General features: G+C 35.3%; 1 protein-coding gene across 1 annotated transcript in view; it reads right to left on the bottom strand.

Moving 5' to 3' along the window:
* The window catches only part of LOC123542285 (uncharacterized), a 35706-nt gene extending 8428 nt beyond the window's left edge, over positions 1–27278 (bottom strand). The window contains exons 1-2 of the mRNA XM_053524336.1: positions 27263–27278; positions 173–2286 (exon numbers count right to left, since the gene is read on the bottom strand). Coding sequence (XP_053380311.1) covers positions 701–2286; positions 27263–27278 — 1602 coding nt within the window. The 3' untranslated portion in view covers positions 173–700. The remainder of the gene's footprint in view (positions 1–172; positions 2287–27262) is intronic.
* Between the last annotated feature and the right edge of the window lie 348 nt (positions 27279–27626).

Raw genomic sequence — 27626 nt, 5'->3', positions numbered from 1 at the left:
AGTAACTGTGGTCAATTTGAAGACTGAGCTTAATTTAAAACTGATTAATAAATTTCAAGAAAACATTTTTTTCATAAAGATGGCCCCTTTTAACATGACGGGGCTCAATTCTATAAAACTGTTAAAATAAACTGTTAGAATATAATAAATAAAAGCAAAGAAAATAACTTACTTGTTTATAAATCCGTGTACAAGAACATCCATTTTTTTGTCATAGAATTTCATCCAATGTTTTTTATATTAACACGCGCGACTGTCACTATTTCTAATTATGTACACGTGTATAGCGAAAATGGCCTTCGCTATACAGGAGTTGACACTCCTATTAGAGGCAGAAAAGGTTCCTAACCCTAACGGGCAGATATAACTACAATACAGGTCACTTACTACCCAGATGGCCCTGGATTTCGGTGGATAAGCAAGAATACACAAGTTGATACAATGGAGTCTGGTCGTGACGCGATGCTGCTCGTCGGTGATTGGTCCTCCTGGCCATGTGATAGGAATCCTCCTCTCCGATTGGCTGGTTCTCCTGTGACCTCTTACTGTGACCTAACTAACCCTAACTACGTTCCCACTACACGTGTATATACATGTTACACATATGTGATATGTCAGTGTGTTGTGTAATAATTTATAGTAGTTTGAATGAATAATGTTTATATACATTGACACTATCAGTCTGAGTTTATTTAGTAACTTAACTTTCAACTTTTGTTTCAAACACAAACACCAACCAAACATCCCTCGTAACTCGGAAATTCTGAGATGAGCGTATATATTGTTTAACGTCTTCAAACTCTGTTTCCGGTTCTATCTTACACTTGAGTATTGTTACTGTGACTTTGTGTAAAAGTTTCTCCACTACCTTAACGAGATCACGCAATGTTGAAACAGACATGTTTACCAACACCAACTCAACATGTTTGATATTTCCCATTTCAGAAGGCAGCGACATTTCACCTAGATTGATATGCACCAACTCCAAATGTTCCACTTGACTATTAACTTTCAATTGTGACACTTCAGGTATCCCCTCCAATTCTAACTTCCTTAGATCTGAATGCTGACAAAAATCCAGACTGAAACTACACGACTTGCGGTGCTCGGTACATGGTAAGTACAACAATCTAATCTCCGTCATTGTTTTTCTATTTATAATATAATTCAGAAAGTCATTCAGCACATCGTGACTCATCGCGAAATTGAAGATATAAATTGCTTGTAATAAAGAATTATTCTGTAATGTTTCCAAAATTTCACGGCTCCAAGAATCACCACCACGCGATCTAACAGTGAGACATTTCGTTGACTTGTTTAACAGTACAGGAAGTAGCGCGTTTTCAAGGACACCCGAGTAGCATATTTTATTGATGTTGAACGGATCAACTAGATCACAACAATCAATAATTTCACGTAAACTACGACCACCACGGGCTGTGTCGATATTTATTGACGCCATGTTGTTTTTATTGTCTACTGAGAGCTGCGTTAAATGCTTAAAGTATTTTTCTTCTTCACAATCTTCGCCAAAGAAAAAATCTTGGCAGCAAATTTTGAGTTCCTTATCGCTCGTGTTTTCTTTCATACAAGAAATGTACATGTCTTGTATGTCTTTCAGAGGTTGGTTCACGAATCTATTGTAATCAGTCGTAGTTCTGTATTCACTCGTTCTCTTATCTTCACTGATTACTGACATGAAATTGCGAGATATTGAAGAAATTATTTCTGCATTCATTCCGCTGATGAAAACAAGCACTGTCGACATGTCAAGAATATTTTGTAAACTTTTGCATTCCTTCAGAAAGATTTTTTTGACATCACTTTCATTTTGACAGCTAATGTACAATGCACAAAAAAATTCTTGCTCTGTTTTGTGCGAGAATGAAAATTTAGAAATTTGTTTTGTTAGTGTCGTTTCTGTACTTTGTGTTAATAGTCCCGAGGCAAGACTTAATTTCAAATACTCTGGGGTTAGATGTTTCTCTTTCATTGACTGGCTTAACACAAGGGTGCTTTCCTTGTTTTCACTGAATAACGTTTCAAATGCTAATTTTCCTAAAGCCTCCAGAAGTATGTAATGTTTCTTAGAATGTTCATGTTCACTGAAGCATTGTGGGATATCACTCATGGATTGTTCGCGCGACTGTTGCATGTCCGGATGTTTTTCAAACGTTCGTTTAAGAAGCAGTTCAACAATTTGACAGCATAACCCATTTTTACATGTTCCTTGCTCTATTTCTTCACTCTTTTTCCTGTAGAGAGCTATGAAATCTTCCTCCAGTTCTGAAATAAAACAAAAAAAACATCGTTTCATTTTCTAGAAGAGCACATAAACAGCCAATGCACATATTTTTCTTTACAGTTTTTGTTATGCTTGACAAAATAAAGTCGTCGCTTATTTTTGTCTAACACATTTACGTTTACATAAGTAAACGGAGAAAATTAGGTTTTGCAGGGTATTTTTGACCAACACTAAGATAAGCTTGTTAAAGCCTCAAGTGTCTGTGCCACAGGCCGCTTACTTCTTGCCACCAGATCACTTGGACGCCAACCTAAGCGCCAATTTCAGCAAGATATAGCTGTATGTTTAGTTGTTTGCATAAGTGTGCATCAATGATATTTTAATGGAAATGAGATAGCCTGAATCTCGGCGTGTACTCATAGTACTAAGCAGTTAATGGGCAGGTAATCCAGACTGAAAACGATATTTTATCAATTCAAAATAAAGGACCGGATTGCTTAAGACATATATGATGTGATCCTTAAAATAATATGTACACATCCGGGTATGTTTTTCTACAATGAAGAATTTGATTAAATTCTTTTCTCAAAACTGAAAATACAAAAAATGTATGTATCCTAAGAAATTTCGGCAAATAGAATAGATGCATTAGAGTGCTTAGTTTATTGCTAGACTGATTTGAACAACTTGGAACTCCCGCCAGTTTTCTTAGAAACAGTTTTCGCAAATAGAAAATCTTCTACAATGTAGAGTTTAATGAAACTTTTAAAACTGTTAATCAATAGATCTATATTTGTTTTATACTGTCAAATAAAATGAATATTTCCATTTGCTTATTTTTAAGGGGCCGCACAGTTCAAGCAGATTGGATAGAATTGATGAATGTGTAATCAGTTTATATTATTTCTACAGTAGAAAGAAAATTTATAATTGTACACTGGATGAAATTTACACATAGGCTGGTTTTCTCTTTTTCATCCGATAAATGACGTCAAGCCATGTAATAAATCTATGTTGCACTTCAGAATGGTAGCAACGCATTTTGGTAATCACTACCAAAATTCGGCCGAGTTTTGGTAGTCACTACCAAAATGCGATTTGGTAGTTAATTAAAACCCTGTAAACATGAAGTCATTGGGCCAACGACGGAAACCCGTCAAAGGATAATCGTTGTTGGGCCACTGTTGGCCCAACAATGATTAATAAGTATTGTAAATACAGCTGTTGGGCCAACGTTGAACCAACTTTAAATTTCAGTCACAGATATCTCTGCATTGGCCCGATATTGATTTTCAGGGAAAGGCTTATACAAAGAAAACATTGTTGGCCCAACGTTGGGCCAACGTTGGTCCATTAGAAGTAATAATATAATAATTGTATATTTTACAGGCCACTGTTTTATCACAAGCCCTCACAGGTATACACAGGTTGTAGCTGTAACATGCAATATTTAATTAATTATTAAACAATTTTCTGCACCAATTCGTAATCAGTTAAATTTGAGCTAATTAAACTAAAAACTTATCTGCAGCCGTAATGATATTTTGAACTATTTCAAATCTACTACCTTGAAAAAATTGTGAAAAAAAGTATTGAAAAAAAAACCCTTACTAACTCTATAACAAATATCTAATTGTATACAATCATAAAATGTTTACAATAAATTTGTTGAATATTCCAGAACATGAACTCTCGTTAACCCGAGTTATGTAAGAAATCCCAGAAAATGTGGTTAATTTTACTCTCTAGGCCAGATTTCTAGCTTTATAGACATGTGAAGTAAAGGAAACTATTATACATGTGATAGGTCTAGATTTAACAAAAACCCGGTCTTCCAGTTATAAACTGTAAGTAGAAGATTTTTTGTTTGTTTTATTTTAAATATTTTTTGATAAAGTTATGGAATCTTATACAGAATTTCTTTTTATATCCTGTATGCATGTTATATCCATATGACTTGAACATATGTTAAATACTTATATCTAAAGCTGGCGGATGGCACTTGTGTTGAGTATTAAATTCTGTAAATAAAATAACTCATTTTCTTGTTAATTCTAACATATTTTTCCCGGTTAAATACAGACAAAAAATTAATTTCATACATTAATTATTGTTATCAATTTGACGTAGATGGTTTAATCAACATTATGATTTTTGTTTTTTACAGGGTGCTGTTCAAGGAGGTAATAATGGAGTGCCTAGCACTGTGGTGCACAGGAAAAAAAATATATAAAAAGCTGCAACTTCAGTGAGAAAAGAAAACAAACAAACAGAACTTGGATATATAATGAGTTAATATACAGTCGGTAATTCACTTTAGTAGGATTTAATTAGTGACTGAAATAAGAAAAAATATTTAGATTTATAAAAGACTGGAATCAATATTTTACATGTTGTAGTGATGAAATATTCTGTTATATGTCTTCAGGAAAATTGCAAACAAACTTTAAATAAATGTTAAATTTCTTTTTGTTAAGTGTTAACAAAATCACAACTATTTGAAAATAAAACATGTATTAAACAATGCTAGTTTTAGTCTTTTTTCAATTTCGTAATCGTTGTGATAGCGTTGGCATCCATCTTTGGCCAACAAAGAAACAGAGTTGGCCCAACGTTGGACCAACCGTGATAGACGAAAAAATGCTGTTGGCCCAATGGAGGGCCAACGATGAGTGTAGGATATCAGTTGTTGGCCCAATGGAGGGCCAACGATGAGTGTAAGATACCAGTCGTTGGGCCAACGGTGTACCAACCGTTGGGCCAACGTTGCGCCAATTAGCAAAATGGCGTTGGGCCAACGTCGGAAATCTTCGTTGGGCCAACGAAGAGTCTGCCGTTGGCCCAACGTTGGCCCAACGCATGTCTGCTATCTGGGAATGAAGTATAAATGCGTTGGATATGTACACATCCAACGCAAAACAGTATCAATAATAATCTCATGACTTCCAAGAGAATATTTTGTGACGAATGGAAAGTATTATTTCAAAGAGAGTCGTAATGGGACTGAGTCGGTCATCCGACTTAGACCTTTAGACCTTGAAAATATAACCGCCCTATATTTTGTCAAGCAGCACCATTAGAACACACCGGTGAGAGAGGTCAAAGCAACTCTGACATACATCGAGAGATATTGAATGAACTTGGCACACAAATGTTCACCACAATTTTTTGATGAGTCGTTCGCATGACCCTGGGACAGGTTTCACAAACGTCCATGGATAAGTAAGTATAAACATTCAGGAGATTCATGAGAAAAGATCACATAAGACTGGTTGTATAATACCTCAAGGTAGACATGTAACCTTTATCTTCCAAAAATCTTTAGAATATTCAATGTTATTTAATAGAGATATAATGCAAATCAGCATACTGACCAAGTTTGGTGGATATTGGATAAGAACTACTCAAGTTAAACAGCGGACGCAGTCAATACTTGTAGCTTTGAGCAACTAAAGGAGCGTAACTCCAGAAGTACTGGGACGATCCGGCTGATTATTGAACTTGCCTGAGATGTTAACATTTTTACCAAGTTTGGTGAGCATTGGAAAAAACTGCTCAAGTTAGGGAGTGAATAATATTTGGAGACGCCCGCCCGCCCTCCGCGGGTGTTCTCAGAATACGTCGTAAACAAATGAAGAAAAAGAAGCCAATTTATGCGATAAATATTAAGAAAAAATCATTCGCATTTATATGTACACTGTAAAAAAATACCGTAAACTTTAATGGGTTTTACGGTTAAACAGTAACGGGTACCGACCGTAGTATATGATTACGGTATAAGACCGTTGGAACGGCGTGTATTCTGGGATAGCGCGGTCGCCATTATTGATTCGACTTTCAAAACAGTTTGAAAAGTGCACGTATGAATGGAAGAAACTATTTTAAGACACACATACTAGTTCATCTGTCTGGAATTTGATTGTCTAAAACAATTCCGTTCAATGTTTACATCGAAAAATGCAGTATTTGAATGAGTAATGCAGATAAAAGTGGACTCGGGTTCGTTCCAACTATATTCGTAACCATGTTGGAAAGTCGGCTAGATGTGGCTACTGTGAACGAAAACAACTGTAGTACATGCTCATGAGGACATTTTTAATGTTGCAGAGTATGTGTGTTAATAAGTTGGAGGCAGCTTTGAAGAATTGTACTCTAAATAAACAAAACAAAAAAAAAAAAACAAACAGCAACAACATCAACAAACAGACAACAAAATAAATTTTGAAAATTGGTGAACTTTTAATGTAATGATAAATTAAAGCAATATTCAGTTTGACCGTTACAATATAAAAGAAAATGTCGGATCAGTTCGACTAATGTACACACAGAGTTAGTTCTGGCTGCCATAACTTAACTGACGCTGTTTTTATTTTCTGATGGTCGCGTCCATTAAGTTATGGCGAAACCCCATTTGGTTATCTAACCAGTATCAAACCGCAACATCTCACACAGTCTCTCGTGAGAATCTGATGACGTCATGCAACAGTTCAGAGCACGTGGTTATTTTTGAAAATCAGTATCAGAATTTTACCTACATGAATTTAATTTAATCATAAACATAATCATTCATTTCTTTGAATGTTTAAATCCGCAGGAAAGGTCAATAAATAAAGATTCTATATCGCCTATTGGTTTTCAAAATGAAGAGTACCCTGATCATGTGACAACTGCAATGGAGGACAAGATACTGTAGACAGGGGTACCAATTTGAAACTTGAGTGTATAACTTGTGTTCAAATTATGTTGCATTTATTATTTTACGCCAGATCAAAGGGGAAATGGATTAGAAATATTTTAAAGTAAAAGGCGAGTCCATTGCATTTCATTTGATGAAATTATAGCGTGACAGACTTCTGGCACGATTCCTGGTTAGGTTTCATTACGGGATTCGTTTCAGCGCAGAGATCCGTAACAGCATATAAACATCTCTGAGCTGAATATTTTTAGCTAACAAAGAGTAAATGTTTGGATTCATAGACTGGTTGTTAAGCTTCAGGTTGAAGTTCAACCATGACTGATCTTAAAAAGCATTGTTGTCAGTATCAGTACATATGCTCTAAGAGTAGAGGATATAAAAGGGAATGAGGAGCAGTCCAATTTACCTCACAGAATGATAGTGGTTCTGTCGATGAGGGCGTCATTGCTAATGTCTTCAGCATTGGTGATATCAGTATGTCATGAGTTGAAACCTACCATGAATGGTCAGACACAAGTGTAATATTGTGTGTTGTGACATTTGTCGCTGGGCAGATCAATAGTTTTCAAGTTTTTTAAGTTGAAAAACCGCAGAAGTGTATAGAGATATGTTCATATCAGGTGATCTGACTCCATTGAAAATGAAGTTTCAATGAGCCCTCAATGTGTTACAAGGGGATGTGTATACAATGGTGTATACCAGGGATGGTATCATTCAATGCACATATAAGATGAAAACGTCGTTTTCTTCTCTTGAAGATAGTTTTGAGTTAAATGTTGAAGTTGACTTGTTCATTGAAAGATCTATCATTTTTAAGAAGACACCAACTTTTAGGGCTGTCATTGATTGGGTCTTAGGCGTATCGACGATACCGATATATCAGAAGACAAATATCGACGATACATCGATATGTTGATTATTAAGTTAGATTAACGACATATTTGTTCATATGATACTATATACCTTCCTGTAAATGCTATTTTAAGTTTTATTGCCTACTTTCCATATTTCTGTTTGATTGTGTTGTATTTGTATTTATGAAATAAAAGAAATACATAAAAATTAATAACATCTTTCATTTTTATTTTGCTTTCACTCCTTTTTTGCATTTATCCAAATTTACAACTTTGTGAACTTTAGTTGGTTTTTAGGAGTGTTTATTTGGATATTTTTTTCTCTCTGTAAAATATCGATTTTTGAAAATGGGAATCGATAATCGATCGACAAAAAAATATCGTTGATACATCGATATCGTTTCTATCGATGACAGCCCTACCAACTTTTGACCAAGTGTGTGCTCGCCAACATGGCCAAGAAAACATTTGATTTGTTTGAATTGTTGCAACACTTCTTTTCGTTCTGAAATTGAAACTAGTTCTATTTATTCTGGTTGTGAAAAATGTAAGATTAATTTGTACAAATGTAGTCAAAGAAAGACTTATTTATTGTCTTAAGAACTCTTGTTATACTTATTCTATACAAACCATTTAAATCAGTAATATATACATGTAGTTCCTTTGCAAGATAAGGTCATTTCTGAGAAAAAGTGATATTAATAATTTTTAATACATGTCTGAAGCCCAGTGTGGGGTAACCCCATTAAATATGATTGGCTATTTTAATGTTTGTTGGAAAATGACAAAACTGCATAATCTAGATTTTGCTAATTTTGTTAAAAGTTAGGATGATCTTGTTCCAGTTCTATTTAACACATTTTCAATTTACTACCAAGCTTCATTTTTTAATCTGTATATACATGTAATTTAATAAGTTATAAGTAAGCCATGATACAGGTGTAAATGTCAGGTTGAATTTTTTAAGCTGTATTTTCTAAGTTCATTTCATTTGGAACAATATGTAACAGGTTATCATCTAAAATTTATTCCCTTTGTGAATTGTGTCACTAATACTTTTGAATGGAATACCTTCCTTTATTGAGTGTTGTAAAAGAAAAATACCTTTAGAAGCTTTCATTTGATATATGAAATTCAGTGAATTATTAATTCAATATACAATAATTCACTGTTCTGATGTCACAGTCATTACGTCATGGCGTCAAATGGCATAGCGACACACTAGAAAAGAAACCATCTGAACTCCAAACAATGATTTATTCAACGACAAATCACTAAATGAGATATATTTTTTCTTAATTATATATTCTTTTTAAATTCTATTTTCTAAATTAATGGTGTTAACAAAGGATGTTTAGATATAACTCACTAGAAACTCACTAGAATTTTGATATACTTTTAACCCTTATCATGCTGGACTCAATTAATTCAGCGACCAGTGTAGATCATGACCAGCCTGCACATGTGTGCAGTCTGATCATGATCTACAGTGTTTGTCATCAGTCCGTTAATGGTAGTGTCGGAACTGAAAGATGGACAGGTTCATTATAGAAATTTAGCAGGGTAAGGTTTAAAAGAGTTTAGAAAAATAATATATGTTTAACAGTTTTATTGCTAGAGCATATCAAATTGCCTAGAAAAGTCTGAGAAACAGGCAAGATTTAATGATGTAAGTATTTTGGGTGGGAACACAAATATTTCTTTTTTAATAAATTATATCGAGCAGAACGCTTCAGACTTTTTCTCTTGCATGACATGTTATCTCTGCGCATGAATTGTTGTCTCGTTCAAATGACATGATATCTCGTGCACTCGACACCTTATCTCGCTCACCCGACATGTTATTCTGTGCACTAAAATCCTATTTAGTGCAATAGACTGATTTCGTGAACTCAACATCGTATTTCGCACATGCGACATCTTATCTACATGGCTTAACATCTTATTTTGCACTCGCGACATCTTATCTACAAGGCTTAAAATTTATGCCAAGCGCATGGCACATATAGTATAATAAATGAAAAGATCACTGATTTGACAACTTCTGGTCTTTTTTAAAACAAAATAGATTAACTTTGTCACAAATTGACATACGGGCCTTATTTTATCTGTATTGTAAATGCAGGTATTGCATCATCTTTTTGTAAATTTTTGAGTTATTGAGGTAAATGTCAGATTTCACGCATAAAATACCTCTCATGCTTTTCTGTATTTCATAACTTAAATTTCCATGTAAATTTCATTAAATTCTGTTCAGTAATAAGAAAGTTGATATTTTATAAACTTCAGTAATTTATGTTTTTATCCCCAAAACCACTACAATGGGCCTCAAATTGTCAATTTAAATTCGCGCCAAAGTAGTTAGATTCCCCGGCTATATCGTGAATCCCGTGAAAATGACAATAGTCATAGCACACGGATTATCCGTGAATCCCATGAAATTTAGTATTTGGCGGGACATTACCCTTTAAATAGACTGGACTAGTTATGCCTTGCGCACACCACCTTCCGACTTTATAGACGAATCTATGTCTGAATTATTTTCTTGCTAGAAATTTATGCTCGATCGAGCTTCTTCCGCCAGACGATTTTACCTGATGACGTCATAACCCGGAAGTAACAATGCCGAGGTTCACTTGTCTTCACTCGCCTGGATGTGATATTCCCAGCGCAGAGCCTTCGTCCCATGGTTGTGCCGTAAACCGCAAAGACGATGATTTTTGTTATCCTCTGAAGTCAGCTCAGGGATGCAATCACCTACCACCATAGGGAGCCAATACGGAATCAACGTATTCACGGTTTAAAGGGACTAGAAGATATGTTGTCATATATTGTTTGTGCGACTTAAAGTTCACAATTACATTAAAGACCTGTGTCACGTCAGATTAGAATGGACTATAAAAACTTTTTAATCAAGAGATACTGAACTTTCTTTTTTTTTTCTTCTTATAATCAGTTTTTTTTTCTTCATATCATCTATTCATTGTAAATAATCATCTTATGTAAATAAATTTGTAAATATTGTAAAGGGTGTTGATTTGTTTCTGATGGTTACTGTCACCGGTACGGCCTTTCTGTCACAATGGTGTCAGAAGTGGGATTGGTCGACCAGACACAGTAGCTATTCGAACATTATAACACCCATTTAACTGCAGCAATAATTTGTAAAGATTCCTCTTGTTTTGTTTTATTGTTACACATATAATGGTTTTATTCATTTTTCAGAGTGACGTCTTACCTCAGACAAGACAAGACAGATCCATTGCTTCAGCTAACCAGCTTTAGTGGTCACAGACTGATAGACAGTTGCTTACGACACTTGGATTCTGGGGTGAGTTCGTTCCTTTTATTTTTCTTTTGGGTTTATTTTGTGTCACTCTATGATTAAGCCACCATATATTTGTGCTGAGAGTGACTGCCCTTGACAAGGAGAGTTATCCTACTCAGTCTTACTTGTGCGTCGCCCTACTTCTCCCAGTGATCCTATTTTGTATTAGTGTACTGTATACATACCTGATACAGTATTTTTTTTTTAATTTGTGTGTTTTAGCAAGCTTGTTTACTTGCATATACTTTTACCTACTTTTAAGTTTTAGTGCTACACAGTTGTGTTATACCTATACTTTATCTTAGGATAAAGCACTTTGGTTTATTTTTGTTTTATTTGTTACACTAAAGTGTTAACACTAGTTACAGTTGATTGATATTTGATAAGGCTAAGGTATTGTTACAGCCTACTGTCACTGTACTTTGTTGATTGTTGCCTATGCAACCTTGATTGACACATAGTACTGTTGCGCAACTTAGCGTATTATTATTTTAGTGAGGACGTTTTGTGTAGTATATACGTAGTGTATAGTACTTTGTTTTGGCTTCAGTGGTAACTGTATAGCCTTAGTGTAAACTAGTGTAGTCTAGTATTCCCTCACGATTGTTTATTTAGTGTCTCAGGTTGTTATAGTAGCTGTTGTACTGTAGTGTTATATAGTGTTAACGTAGTGTAGTCATGACTAGTGTAGTAGAGTTAACGAAGGTAGGAAAGGAGTTAGGTTATGAAGGAGAGGAGTTACGTAACTTTGTTAAGGAAGAGCAGGCTAGGGAACGTGATGAAAGACATAGTAGATTAGAAGCAGAGAAAGATAGATTAGAGTTAGAAGCTAGGTTGCAGAAAGAAAAGATAGAATATGAAAAACAAAGTAGTTTAGAAGCAGAGAGAGAGAGAAAGAAGGAAAGGTTAGAAGCAGATAGGGAAAGATTAGAGTTAGAGGCTAGGTTGCAGAAAGAAAAGATAGAATATGAACGACGTAGTAGTTTAGAAGCTGAAAAGGAAAAGTTAGAGTTAGAACGTAAGTTAGAATTAGATAAGTTAGAAATGGAAAAGGAGAAGTTAATGTTAGCTAGGAAGTTAGAAACAGAGAAGGAGGAAGCAGAAAGTAAGAAATTAGAAACAGAGCATAAGTTTAATACAGACTTAGAAAAGATGAGTAAGAAAAAGGTAAAGGTTAAGATGTCTCCCTTTAATGAGAAAATTGATTCCATGGATGCGTACTTGAATGTGTACGAAACGTACGCTGTTGCGCAGGATTGGGATAAAGAGATATGGTCACTTAACTTACCGTTCCTTCTTAAGGGTACGGCAAGAGAGGTTTTTGATAGACTTCCGTTGGAAGATAGGAAGGATTATGATAAACTGAAAACCGCTTTGCTACGTCAGTTCGAACTCACTGACGATGGCTATAAGAAGAAGTTTAGAACTGAAAGGCCTCGGGATAATGAGACCTTTGTGATGTTTCTAGCCAGAATAAGTAGATATTTAGATGGTTGGCTTAGATTGAGTAAGGTAGAGAAAACGTACGAAGGATTGTTAGATTTTATTCTTAGGGACCAATTTTTAGATATATGTAATAGAGAACTATACCAGAATTTGAGTAGTAAGAAGTTAGTTAAAGCTAAGGATGTAGCAGAAGATGCAGATTTGTTTACAAAGACTCGTGGAGGTCCCAAGTATGTCGTGAATCGAACCAATAAGGACCGGAGCTATAAACCATATGAAACACCTCAGAGACAGTATCCTAGTAGTCGTAATGTAGGCACTAGTAATAGAGGTAGTAGCAATGTTGCTAATAGAGGTAGAGGTTATCAACCCTTTGGTGTACTGAAGTGTACTAATTGTGGTCGTATAGGACATAGCTCATATTACTGTAGGAGTGGAAAGTACGGTAATAGTGCTAATGCAGCAGCAGAGGTAGAGGTAGAGCAGCAGCAGGAAAGTAGTAAAGGGGAGAATAGAAATAGTAAGGAAAATAGAAATAGAGGTAGAGGCCGTGACCGATCTAGGAGTAGAGGTAGAGGAAGAAATAGAGATAGAGATAGGAGTAAGTCAAGTAGGTCAGAGAGTGGAAATAGTATTATAGAACTAAGTGATGTAGAGGAGTTAGGACTGCTTAGTGTAAGTACATGTCCTACAAAACCCGGTACTTGTAATGGTAGGGATGTAATCGCTATGCGAGATACAGGTTGTACATGTGTGATAGTGAAACGGAACTTAGTAGAAGCAGGTCAGTTTTTAGAGAAAACCCGTAGATGTAAGTACATAGATGGGAGTGAACATAGGCTAGATGTAGCTAGAATAGATATTGATTGTCCGTATTTCAAGGGTACAGTAGAGGCGTTGGTTGTAGATAATCCTACCAATGATGTTATAATTGGTAACGCAGAGGGAGCTGTAGAACCTCAGTTTAGTAGTTTAGCGTCAGCAGTAGAGACTAGGGCGCAAGCCAAAGTTAAGAAGCAAGTAAAGCTTAAAGTTCCGTCTCAGATTTTAGATATATCTAGAGAGGAGTTCTTAGAAAAGCAACAGAAAGATAGCACTTTAGATTTGTGTAGAAAGAAGGCTGAGGAAGGTACGATTAAGCAGTGTAGAGGTAAAGGTTCAGTTAGGTTTGAGATTAGGAATAGATTGTTATATAGAGAGTATACCGCCCAGAATTAGACAAAAGTAGACAGTTGATTGTACCTAATGTCTTAGAGAAACTGTGATGAAAGTTGCACATGATTCATTACTGTCAGGCCATTTAGGTATAAGGAAAACTAGTGATAGGGTATTAGGCGAATTTTATGGCCAGGAGTAATGGCAGAGGTTAGGAGGTACTGTCAGTCATGTAGTATTTGTCAACGTACTATAGCTAAGGGTAGAGTAAGTAAGTTCCGTTAGGAAAAATGCCTTTGATTGATACTCCGTTTAAGAGAGTTGCCGTCGATATCGTTGGTCCGATCGAACTATGACTGATAGGAAAAAGGTACATTTTGACTATGGTAGATTATGCTACTAGATATCCGGAAGCCATAGCACTACCTAGTATTGAAACTGAGAGAGTAGCAGAGGCAATTAGTAGATATGTATAGTAGATTAGGAGTGCCAGAGGAAATGCTTACGATTGTGGATCGCAGTTTACGTCAGAACTTATGGCAGAAGTAAGCAGGTTATTGTCATTAAGGCAGTTAACTACAACACCGTATCACCCTATGTGTAACGGTTTAGTAGAGAAGTTTAACGGTAGTTTGAAGCAAATGTTGAAGCGTATGTGTAGTGAGAGACCTAGAGATTGGGATAGGTATTTGAATGCTATGTTGTTTGCTTACCGTGAAGTTCCGCAAGAAAGTTTGGGATTTTCTCCCTTTGAGTTACTTTATGGTAGAACAATCCGTGGACCGATAACTGTGCTAAGAGAGTTATGGGCTGGTAAGACGGAGAATGATGAGGTTAAAAACCACTTACCAGTATGTTATGGATTGCAAGAAAAGTTGGAGGATACGTGTAAGATAGCTCAGCAACAGTTAGCAAAAAGTAGTGCTAGATACAAAAAGTATTACAATAGGAAGGCTAGAGATAGGAGGTTTAAGGAGGTAGTAAGGTACTTGTATTGTTACCTACGAAACATAATAAGTTGTTGTTACATTGGAAGGGTCCTTACGTAGTAGTAGAGGTAGTAAATAGACTAGATTACAGGATAGATGTAGACGGAAAGTTGAAAACGTTTCATGCAAACATGCTGAAACAGTACTGTGAAAGGAAGGATGATAGTAAGTCTATACCAGATAAGGGTTATTTTAAGTAAGGTTGGAGAAGCTATTTAGAGGAGGATCAGAGAGATTATGACAGATTAGATCCGAATGAAAGTAGTGATGAGTTTTCGAGTAGAGTAGAAAAGGATATAGTTTTGTGTCCTATAAAGCAGGGTACAGAAACGTACAAAGATGTAGAGGTAAATCCGAAGTTACAGTAGCATGTAAACAGGAAGTAGTAGATTTGTTAGAAAATTTCTCAGATGTACTGACAGATATTCCTGGAAATACTAACTTAGTTGAACATGATATTCAGTTGTCAACTACAGATCCGATAAGAGTAAAGGGTTATCCTATTCCTTTTCATTCGCAGCCAGTAGTGAAGGAGGAAGTAGATAAAATGTTAGAGTTGGGAGTAATCGAACCATCAAATGCTCCATTTTCCTCCCCTATTGTCCTCATAAGGAAAAAAGATAACAGTATTAGGTTCTGTATAGATTTTCGTCAGGTCAACAAACTGACGGTTTTCGATGCTGAACCTATGCCAAACATGGAGGAGATGTTTTCAAAGCTATCTAAGTATAGATATTTTTCTAAACTAGACTTGAGCAAAGGTTACTGGCAGGTTCCTTTGTCTGAAAAGGCTAAACCCATGACTGCTTTTGAAACCCCAAAAGGTTTGTTCCAGTTCCGTAAGATGCCCTTTGGATTAGTTAACGCACCTGCAACGTTTTGTAGACTAATGCGGAAGGTTTTGAAGGACCTAGGGCACTCAGATAGCTTCATTGATGATATCCTGGTGTATACAATCACATGGCCAGAACATGTAGTAGCACTTTCTGAGTTGTTAACCAGACTAAGAGAGGCTAAGTTAACAGCAAAACCGACTAAGTGTTTTATAGGTTTTCAGAAGCTAGAATGTTTAGGGCACATGATAGGAGATGTTCAGACCCTTGAACCAGTTCCAAATAAGGTACAGGCTATACAGGATGCCGAGAGACCGAAAACCAAGAAGGCAATACGTTCATTCTTAGGTGTAGTCGGATTTTACAGAAAGTTTATCCCCAATTTTGCCGCCATTGCAGTTCCACTCACAGATTTGACGAAAAAAGGTCAGCAAAATCTTGTAGAGTGGGGTGAAAGTCAAGAAAAGGCTTTCCAGACTTTGAAGGCTAGCTTAATGGGTCCGCCTATTTTGAAGTTGCCAGATTTAGAGCAGACTTTTATATTGAGAGTAGATGCTTCAGATGTAGGTTTAGGCTCAGTATTGCTTCAGGAAAGTGATGGAGAGAAATTACCTGTAGCGTATGCGAGTAGAAAATTGCTACCTAGGGAGCAAAAGTACTCAGTGATAGAGAAGGAGTGTTTAGCGATAGTATGGGCAGTAGCTAAGTTTCACCGGTATTTGTTCGGTAAAGACTTTGTATTAGAGACAGATCATCAGCCGCTCACTTATTTGAATAAAGCGAAACTTAGCAACTCCAGGCTGATGAGATGGGCATTAGCATTACAGCCATATACGATCAGTATTAGAGCAATTCCTGGTAGAGAAAATGTAGGCGCAGATTATTTGAGTAGAGTGTAGACAGGTGGCTATATTATATGGTGTACAGATAGTGACAGTGTGTTGTTGTTTTTTTTTTGTTGTTGTTGTGTTTGCTATTTTCAGTATGTCATTTTGTTTCATCTAAGAAAATTATAAATTTTCTTTTTAAGTGGGGACGTGTGTCACAAATTGACATACGGGCCTTATTTTATCTGTATTGTAAATGCAGGTATTGCATCATCTTTTTGTAAATTTTTGAGTTATTGAGGTAAATGTCAGATTTCACGCATAAAATACCTCTCATGCTTTTCTGTATTTCATAACTTAAATTTCCATGTAAATTTCATTAAATTCTGTTCAGTAATAAGAAAGTTGATATTTTATAAACTTCAGTAATTTATGTTTTTATCCCAAAAACCACTACAATGGGCCTCAAATTGTCAATTTAAATTCGCGCCAAAGTAGTTAGATTCCCCGGCTATATCGTGAATCCCGTGAAAATGACAATAGTCATAGCACACGGATTATCCGTGAATCCCATGAAATTTAGTATTTGGCGGGACATTACCCTTTAAATAGACTGGACTAGTTATGCCTTGCGCACACCACCTTCCGACTTTATAGACGAATCTATGTCTGAATTATTTTCTTGCTAGAAATTTATGCTCGATCGAGCTTCTTCCGCCAGACGATTTTACCTGGTGACGTCATAACCCGGAAGTACAATGCCCGAGGTTCACTTGTCTTCACTCGCCTGGATGTGATATTCCCAGCGCAGAGCCTTCGTCCCATGGTTGTGCCGTAAACCGCAAAGACGATGATTTTTGTTATCCTCTGAAGTCAGCTCAGGGATGCAATCACCTACCACCATAGGGAGCCAATACGGAATCAACGTATTCACGGTTTAAAGGGACTAGAAGTTATGTTGTCATATATTGTTTGTGCTACTTAAAGTTCACAATTACATTAAAGACCTGTGTCACGTCAGATTAGAATGGACTATAAGAACTTTTGTATCTAGAGATACTGAACTTTCTTTTTTTTTTTTTCTTATAATCAGTTTTTTTTTCTTCATATCATCTATTCATTGTAAATAATCATCTTATGTAAATAAATTTGTAAATATTGTAAAGGGTGTTGATTTGTTCTGATGGTTACTGTCACCGGTACGGCCTTTCCTGTCACAAACTTAAATATACTATAAATGATGATTACCATGAATTTAGCATTATTGTTATAAATATTAAGGAAATATATATCGAATAAGTATTATCATATGCTTGTCTCAGTTAAAACACGCTTACGCTAAAATGACGTCACGTTAAGGTGCAATGATGTCAAAGTTTTGGTTGCTACAAAGAAAGAGCGCTACAATATTTCATCTACTGTTTTAGATTAACGACATATTAGAATCGAAATAATTTATAGCAAAAGAGTGTTTAAACACTATTGATCACTCGGGCGGTAACCCGACGTATAAATCGTGCATCGTGCATAAATAGTGTTAAAACACTCCTTTGCTATAAATTATTTTTAAATTTTAGGTACATTTTTGTATTTTAGATTAATGTGCACTTTTAAGATTTTTGACTTATGAAAATACAACATAGATAACCATCGACAGCTTTTGATTAATTCCTTTTTTGTAAACGAAGCAATAATGTTGCGTTTTATTCCTGTATAACGTAAAGTTTCAAACAAAACTAAAACACTGAGTATAGCAGAAAAAGAAATCAATTATTTTGTAGTACTACAGCCTATTTATTCATATAAAATCACATTGAAAACTTCCCTTTATCATTTAAAGAGCAGTCCATAACATCAACAAAATAAGAATATCTTTTCTATAATTTTAAAATCTGGTATAATACCCCTACCTAAAAGCATTCTACACTTTTATACCCTTACTTTTGCGCATTAGGGTTATGTGCAAAATGTGATCAGATAACACCTAATTTCACAAATTGCAGAGATTACATTAAAATATGAATGGATATTCTTGTGTGTCGAGATTTGAGGCGACATTAATAGAATACTAGCAATTCTGTCAATTGGTCAGTTCATTATTTTAGAAATAGTCAGTTATTATCCGATGTAGGTATATTTTTGCGCATGTAATGCATTTTGAGAAATCCTTTTAAATAAGTAGGCGATGGGACTAGACAAGAGAGAAATGCGGAGACATACACTCCGGGATGGTTATGGAAAATAAGCTAGATGAAAGTTAAACCTTTCGGGCTTGAAACATATGTAATAAGGTTAGTTAATATATGCCCTCGCAATAAAACACTTTCTTAATTATATATTATCCTAAACAGATTGACAGAAGTATAACGAAAGTTACCTTAGTTATGTTAGTCTATTCCCATTGATTAAGATTCCAAACGTTCCAATCCATTGTTGAATTGTATGATAAAAAAGACCAGGTATTTACGTATTCACAACACTAAAAATATTTCACTTTGTATGAAGATGTTTAATTTTAACACCAGTGTTTAAACCGTAGAAGTTTATGAGCCCGAATTTCTTATGTTTTTACAAGATATATGCAAACATTTATTAATTTATAAATTGTTAAAACATTTTTAAACTTTGTAATCACTCCCAGGCCAGGTTTAAAGTCAAATAGAGCGTTACCGCGTATATATTAGCGTTCAGATTTATGTTAAAAACTAAGGACTTAAGTACTTGGATTTTTTTTTCTGTAGGCTTTACGTATGTTAGGGAACATCTGGCGGGCATTACTTTTATTTACACTGTCTTGTGACTTTGGAACATAGTGGGGCTAAGAGGGAGGTTAGATGCACCATAAACCAGTTTAAACTCCCCAGTGGTGGTTTTGCCACCGACCGTTCCAAGGCGGTGCCCAACTGTGTTCCTGTATTTGTTTGTTTTGTCCTTTTGTGTTCATTTTTGTGTGTGGTATGCGAGAGTTGTTCGTGTGTGTCTTTGGGAAAGCTGCGTTTTTGAACGTGGCTTTCCCTGTTGGATATTCTTCCTTGTTTTTTGTTGCTCAATTAACCATAGTATTACTTTAAAAGGCATTAAAAATCATATTTTTTAAAGATAAATCAACACTTAATCACGTTGATATTTTGAATATTTCCGGATTTTTTAATGACATGTAGACAGAATATTATTGAATACTAGTGTATTACTTTAAACAATGAATTAAAAAGGTCATGGTTAGTGTAGCAATTGACCGCCTCGAACTCACAACCCCGTTATAGGCAGCTGGACTTTTTGTCCTCATAGCTATTTGCATATCTGGCATAATATCAGCTCAGAAGTGCATATTTTCGTAGTTTCAACGCTATTTGTGTACGTACATCGATAATTAAATTACGTAAATATTCGAAATATTCATGAGTGCCGGTGTAATGAAGTATTTCGACCCCCATAGAATAATGACCCCCCGGTCATTATTCTATAGAAAAAGTGACCCCCCGGTCATAGTATTATGACCTCCAGATCATAGTACTATGACTTCCCGACGTGAAGTAAACTGAACCTCACGAAGAATATTGACTCCCATAAAAAAACGACCCCCGGTCATTTGGTCAAATTTAGTGATAACTCATGTATCTAAGGCCTAATTGCTGCATTTTATGCCCCCACTCGGGGGAGGGGGGCATATAGATTTGCTCTTGTCCGTCCGTCCGTCCTTCCGTTTGACCATTAGCCCCAGATACCATCACTTGACACAGAAATCAGAGCATTCCGCAACGGGAAAAGGGATTCTATTTCTAGACGCTGTATCTTGGTGTATACATTTTTTTTTCAGGAAAATAACAAATCACAATACGTTCACAAAACACACCAGTGTCAATAATTCCTGCAAACTTCGGTATGAAGTAATTCTTCAGAAGAAAACTGCACAAGAAACTGCTAGCATAGAACTTAGTATTACATGTAATAGAAGTTGCAATACTTAGCAGTGGCAGTAAAGTACGGTAGCGGCAACAATAGAAAGTAGTAGTAGTAGTAGTAGTAGTGGCAGTGGTAGTGGCAGTTGCAGTAGCAGCAGCAGCAGCAGCAGCAGCAGCAGGCAGGCAGCGTCAGCAGCAGCAGCAGCAGCAGAGGAATAAGTGACAGCAACAACAGCAGCAGGAGAAGAAGATGTAGATGTACAAGACGTATTAGTGGAAGCAGGTATAGTAGTATCAGTAGTAGCAGTTGTAGTAGTAGTAGTAGAAGTAGTAGTAGTAGTAGTAGAAGAAGAAGAAGTACATGTAGTAACAGCAATAGAAGTAGCGGCACCAGTAGTAGTAGTACAATCAAAATGGTAACTATTGGCAATGGAGGGTATTAGAGTTGTAGATCTAGTAAATTTGTCCGTTAGGTTTAGTGGGGATCACTTTTTAATAGATATTATCGTCGAAAGTCTTTTTAGGAGCCGGTGTTTTACACGGAAAGAGTAACTTTTTTAAATAGAATAATGTCCGGGAATCAATATTGTATGAGAGTTCGAATGTAGTAATTTCGGCAGTGAGTATTTTACATGGAAGGAGTCACTTTTTCTATAGAATAATTACCGGGGTCGTTATTCTATGTGATTCGAAGGGAGTCATCTTTAGGGAGTCAGTATTTTACTTGGAGGGGTCAGTTTTTCTATAGAATAATGACCGGGGGTCGTTATTCTATAGAGTTTTCAAAGGGAGTCAGTTTTTTATAAGGGGAGTCAATATTTTACAGGAAAGGAGTCACATTTTCTATAGAATAATGACCGGGGGGTCGTTATTCTATGGGGGTCGAAATACTTCATTACAGGGTCAAGATTTAAGTAATCATTAGACAATGTATCAAGTTTCATTCGATTTTGTCAACATGTGGTAGTCTAATGATGAAATAACGGGTTAGAAAAGTTTAAAACTTTAAAAAAGGTTTTAACTTCTCCAAGTATTTTTCAATGTTAGAGATACGTTTTATATGGACTTCTATGTGTTACTAAAGGAAGATTTCCAAGTTTGAACGAGTACATTTGCACTGACGGCAATATCAATTTTGTACAGATATTTGAACAAAGTCGACAGACCTTGAACGACAATATCACCTTTCAAGGTAGACTGTTTATTTTATGACCTACGGATCAAACAAAGTACCTCCATATATTGTTATCAAACTAACTATTCTATTTTACGAAATGGGTGTTTCAATGACATGGTACCGAAAAATTAAACTCTGGAGAGAACGTAGTCTTTTCAAGTATGTAGAAGTTTGACATTTAAATATATGTTTCATTTGATATGTACATGCGTTGTAACTCCTCCTTTGAGAAATATGTTTTCATTAAACTCATTTCTGCAAATAGAAGTTTAAAAATATCAGGCGAAAGAAATCTTTGAAAGTCGAAATCAAAATGCAGGGCTATATGTTTATTCCAAAACAATATTTACGTTTACCATGTATTTGTATTAAACAACTTAATTTACATTGTAATTTCATATAAACAAGTTCAGTGCATAATACTATGGAGGACCTAAAGTGATCTGGTGTTATACACATAAAATGGCGTCATTCGAAAGAAATAACTACAATTTAATTAAAGCTACCCGCTCACGGTTTGGGCAAATTTTCAGCATGTTAATTTCCACCAAGCTTGCCATGAAATGTATTAATTGGAGAGGCAGACAGACAGGGAGACAGATATCGACCAGGAAGTGCCGCTATATTTCCGTTTAAGTAGCAGCAAATAGAGAGAAAGACCTTGACCCAGAAACCGTGACGACGCAAGTGCTACATTCACTTGTACTTTTCAAACCAATAACCAAACCTGTATACTTGCTTACAAAACATTTATTAACATTCTAAATAATTAAATTTGATTATCTATTTAATATTCTCTAACTGACACGGCTCTAATATGAAGCTTGGGAAACAAACTAAAACGCTTGATCCTGACTTAACACATAAGAAGCAATTATTTGAGTTTGGCTGCTAGCAATGGTAGTGACGACTACTAGCAACCCAAATGTCTTTTTGACAAACTTCACCGCGTGACATTATTGACAAAGCCTTACACTGTTTGCACAAAAATAAAAAGGTCCTCATTCTTGGCACGTTCAAGACTGTCCCAAAGTATCTATAAAGTCTCTCTCTAAACTGACAAAAAGCAGCGTTTAACCATCTGTTTTCAAACCTACCGTAGCAATTTATACACATATAAATGCATTTTAACAGAGCTAGATAGTAACGCATTTCTGTTTTGTCTTTGATGTGACAAGGTGTAACACTTTCCTTGGCATAAACACGATTTCGGCTAGATTTCTTGCCGCTTAAGACCTTTAAAACAGTAACTGATTATTAACAGACAGGTAGCTACCGTAACATTCTGATTTTTCATTTTTCAAATGTTTCTTGAAATTGCAAGTGAAACTGGGTGGGTATTATTTTCTAACCTGTTGTTTGCTGAAGAGGCAATGCGGTGAATGTGTGATAATTACACAGTATATGGTTTACTATTAATTTAAAAGGAAGATAAATAGTCAACGAGGTCATTTCCTTCCAAGTACAGAGCCTATTTAAAAGGAATAGGCATCATTATGGCACAAAAAATAATATAGTTGGGTGAAAATACACGTTAGATAATGGTACAAATACGGGAAGAAATACTAGAAGGTGTACTGGTCAGGAACCCAGGCAATCCTTGCGTGTATCAGTGCTATACACTGGGCACGTTAAAGAACCAGGCTGTCTATTCGAAACGAGCTAGGCTAAGTTAGCCGGACAAGCCTCTATCTGATTTCTGATCTCTCTGTCGTGGGGGCTTTGTCTCACTCTGTCCCTCTGGTCAGATCGCTCTGTGTCTGTACTAGTAGAGGATGAATTATGCGCCCTGTGTGGCTGCATTTGAAATATGTAAAGCGCCTTTGAACGTGAAATTGATCATGAAAAGGGCGCTATATAAATCTGGTATAAAAAAAAAAAAAAAAAAAAAAAAAAATGAAAATTTTCTGCATTATTTCAAAGCTATTTTAGAAGCTTACTACCTTCTACACAATATTTTGGTCATGTATAGAAACGTTTTGCACAAATCTTATGTCTATAAGTTTTGATTAGTCAATTTCATATTTTGCTTAAAATATGTGAGTTAGTACCTTGCAAACTACACTTTACAGTCGGCACTACTGTTAATGTTATTAGGGCTATTGATTCAGGAAATTTATTGTTATTAGTAGGCGAATTACAGTTAAACTTGGGTGTGTCTTTTTTTTACTAGAGCGGCAAGTGGTTGTAACGGCACTGGTACGGATGTGCCGTTTTCAGTAGCTTTCATTTTGTGTGTTATATCTGAATACTAATACGTATTTTTGAATGCAGTATGAACAGAATAAATGAATACCACTTTAACAGTAGGAGATATATATATGCAAACAAAACATGAATTTATTTGATGTCTACTGTAACGTTTTCAGGACTTGCAATATCTTGAAAGAAAGTTAAATTATACATCATTATAAAAACTTCATAAAAATACATTCCGATTTTTTCTTCTTTTTTTTGTACTTTTTTGCTCGAAATAGATCAATGACAACTGAACTATAAATACATGGAAATATTTATTTATTTATTCTGTTGGGTTTAACGTCGCACCGACACAATTAGGTCATATGGCGACTTTCCAGCTTTGATGGTGGAGGAAGCCCCCAGGTGCCCCTCCGTGCATTATTTCATCACGAGGCCATGTAGAACCGACTTCCGTAAGCCACTGGCTCCTACTCAGATACGCTCGTGAGGCTCGAACCCACATCGATGACGGGCAAGTGATTTGAAGTCAGCGACCTTAAAGACACTGATTCTGGTATGCCTGGTATGTGGCCTATGGGAATGATAAGGTCTGCGTATTGGTGGTAATGGCCAATACACAAGCCTGGACCATTGATAGACTTGTTTCTGTAAATCATAATAAGCTACTGTATAGCTACTGTGCAGTACATAAATTACAGGTGATATTTCTCACCTTCATAGCAAATCAGTTCTCACCTTTATAACCAGTTTAGAAAGCTTGATTGAATTAGGGCTGAATAAACAAAGTGATAAGATACAACAGTGTTTTTATCATATTTTTAATAATCAAATTTTTTAACAATTACATTTCATCATTGCTGTTTTTTTTTTTTTTTTTTTTTTTTGTTTTTTTTTAATCAAAAATATAAAAAAAATGCATTCAGGCACATAGCTTTTAGAAATAATAAAGTATGTGTATTTTGAACAATGATATCTCTTTATTGCTGGATTTTATTATACATAAAAGAAACATTATTTAGACAACACAAGGGGAATTATGCATTTTTAATATATAAAACCCTTCTATCCATATTCCATTTTATCTATTAAAAATGCAACTGAACGCTTCTTTAATTTCTAATAAAATCCAGCAATTATCTTTTTTTTCCTTTTTTTTTTCGTTGCTTTTGATAAAAAGATCAAAATCATTGGATAAACAAACTTTTAATTTCTTTTATTAAGTTTTAAATAATTAATTAAAGGTTAAGGAGTGAGAATTGCTTTGCTATAAGAGTTATAATTTAACTGGCCAGGACATTAATCAACATCAATTAAAAAAAACATTTGTGTATATTCTAAAAAAAAAGCATTTCAATCAATGAAATGCAAAACACAGGAAATAACCAATTTATCTGTAGGCAATAAAATTTATGATTCTCTGACAATAATTAGGCTACATGTCAAGTCTACAGGGGTTTTATGGACCTTTATCAGACTGGACCAGATAGGATCTTGTATATTGGGGATTAAAAAATCTGGTATTTGGGGGTGGGGGGGGGGGGGGTCACTTATATAGGAGATTTTCTTTGCCTTTAACCACTCGGCCATGGAGGCTCCAATATGGAAATATAGCAAACATGGTGTGTGCAATAATATGAAATATACTCAATGCTTTTCAAAACAAATACGGATGACATCAGAGTTCAATAACACGTCTCTTACCTCTCCTATTGAGCGGTTGTAAGTCGTTTTATTTAAAAGTACGTGACTTACCGGGTTAATAAACGACTGAAAGAAAATGCTGATTTACCGAAATAAATTTCCTGATAATTTGAAAAATACTGCAATGCCACTCCACAAAAAAATAATTTCAAACACTAATCCTAATGACATTTGAAACCAAGTACATTTATTTCTGAAATCTTTATTGATAATCTTCTGAAATTTGATGCATGTAATTTAGGTACCCATGATGCCACATGATTTACCTTTTCTAAGCATTATCTTGACACGTTTAAATATCTGTATAATGGGTATTATAGCAGAAAACTGCAGAGCAATTTTACAAGATAACCATAAGGTTTCTTTATCTGTTTTTCTTCAAAGCAATGTCGATCACTAATTTAAATATTTGGCAATCTGATTTAAATCACCTCCCAAGTGCCACGTTTACCTTATTATGGTCACGTATTTCTGTCAGATTGAAATATTTGCTTTATATAAGAAAGATATGTGCTAAACATGAAATTAAATTATTTTGGGTAACCCCCACATTTTTCCATTAGAATTCTACCACGTCAAAGTTTTAAAAAATAATGTTTAGTCAGTAAGTGTATAACAGGTCATTTAACGTGTAACTTGACAAACTTATGTACAAAGTTTATGAATAAATTGTTCTGTTTGTTTTATTTGATAGAGGATAAGTCAAACAGTTATTTTATTTTATCAGCCGGCAAGGGGACGGGGGTTAATTTAAAACAGGGACAGATATCTTTGGAGACCCAGTGGCCCTTTGGGGCGAAAAGAATCCAAAACGGCTACCTACAATGGTTCAAAATAATGGACATAATGGTTATGCCGATATATAACCTTGTTTTACACAAGAAGTTGAGGGAGTAAATGTATTTATGTAACTCGTTCTAAAACTGTATCGTATTTCTTGTATGTTTTGAGTTAGCCGCCATTTATCAACAGTATTCAGTCATGCAACGGCGGGCAGTTAACCTTACCATTGTTCCTGGATTCTGTACCAGTACAGACTTGTTTTCCGAAAGTAACTGCCAACTTCTTGAAATGAATTAATTACAGAGGTGGAGGAAGGATAATTTCAGACCAATATTTTTATCACATCGTCACGGAGAACATACGCCTCGCAAGGGGATCGAACTCGCGATCCTGCAATCCGAAAAGAAACGCTCCTCCTATTGAGGTAAGCGGGTGGGTCAACAGCATTGTATAATTGATTTTTCGCAGACATTGCCTATATAATTGTTACAAAAATGTTAATGTGAACATATTTAATTTTGTCTGTTGCGGTGCTACGTGTAAGATACACAAATTATTTCTGAATATTGATTATATCGGACAGAACGCTTCAGATCATTTATCGTGCTTTGGCATGTTATCTCGTGCGCATCTTAATCCAAGCTCACAGCAAATACAGTGTACAATGAATATATCACTGATTGAACACTTTCCTGCATTCGTTTGAAACATATAAATAACTGAAATATCCTGTAACCTTTAAGAACGGTCATTACCGTGAATATAGCATTTTTGTTCTAAATATTATTATTAGAAAAAATATCGAAAAAGTATTTTAGGTATTTAAGATTATTTAGAACATTTAAAATTTGTACCTTATAGAGATACAGAATAATAGTCCAGCTTTTGTTTTCCCGTATAATGTAAAGTTTTTATGTTAGTTAACAAAAACTAAAACACCGTCTACAGCAGAAAATGAAATCAATTACATTGCAGTACTACAGTCTATTTATTCATAAAAAAATCACATTGAAAATTGCTCATTATCATTTAAACATCAGTCCATAACCTCAACAAAATCAGAACATATTTTTATAACTTTAAAATCTGGTATGATACCCCACCCTATAGATAACCTTTTATACCCTTACTCTCGTGCATTTGGGTTACGTGCAAAATGTGTTTAGACAAGATCTAATTTCACAAACTGCAAAGATTACATTAAAATATGAATGGATATTCTTGTGTGTCTAGATTTCTGGCAACATTAATAGAATATTAACAATACTGTCAATTGACCAGAATCAGTCAGTTTTTATCCGATCTAGTTTTGATATACTTCTAAATAAGTAGGCAATGGGACTAGTCGAGAGAGGTACACACCCTATAAACGAATGTATCCCCCACACTTCCTATTACGACCGATCAAAACTACAATCTGACAGCTAAAATTTGGAGAAACCTGTTTCTTTATATAACATCATGCTAGTAGGAGGGGTTGGGTTTTTG

Source organism: Mercenaria mercenaria, chromosome 15 (genome assembly GCF_021730395.1).
Source record: "Mercenaria mercenaria strain notata chromosome 15, MADL_Memer_1, whole genome shotgun sequence".
In the NCBI taxonomy this organism is placed as follows: Eukaryota; Metazoa; Mollusca; class Bivalvia; order Venerida; family Veneridae; genus Mercenaria; species Mercenaria mercenaria.
The sequence above is the reverse complement of the archived record's forward strand: the minus strand, read 5'-3'. Positions and strand labels throughout refer to the sequence as shown.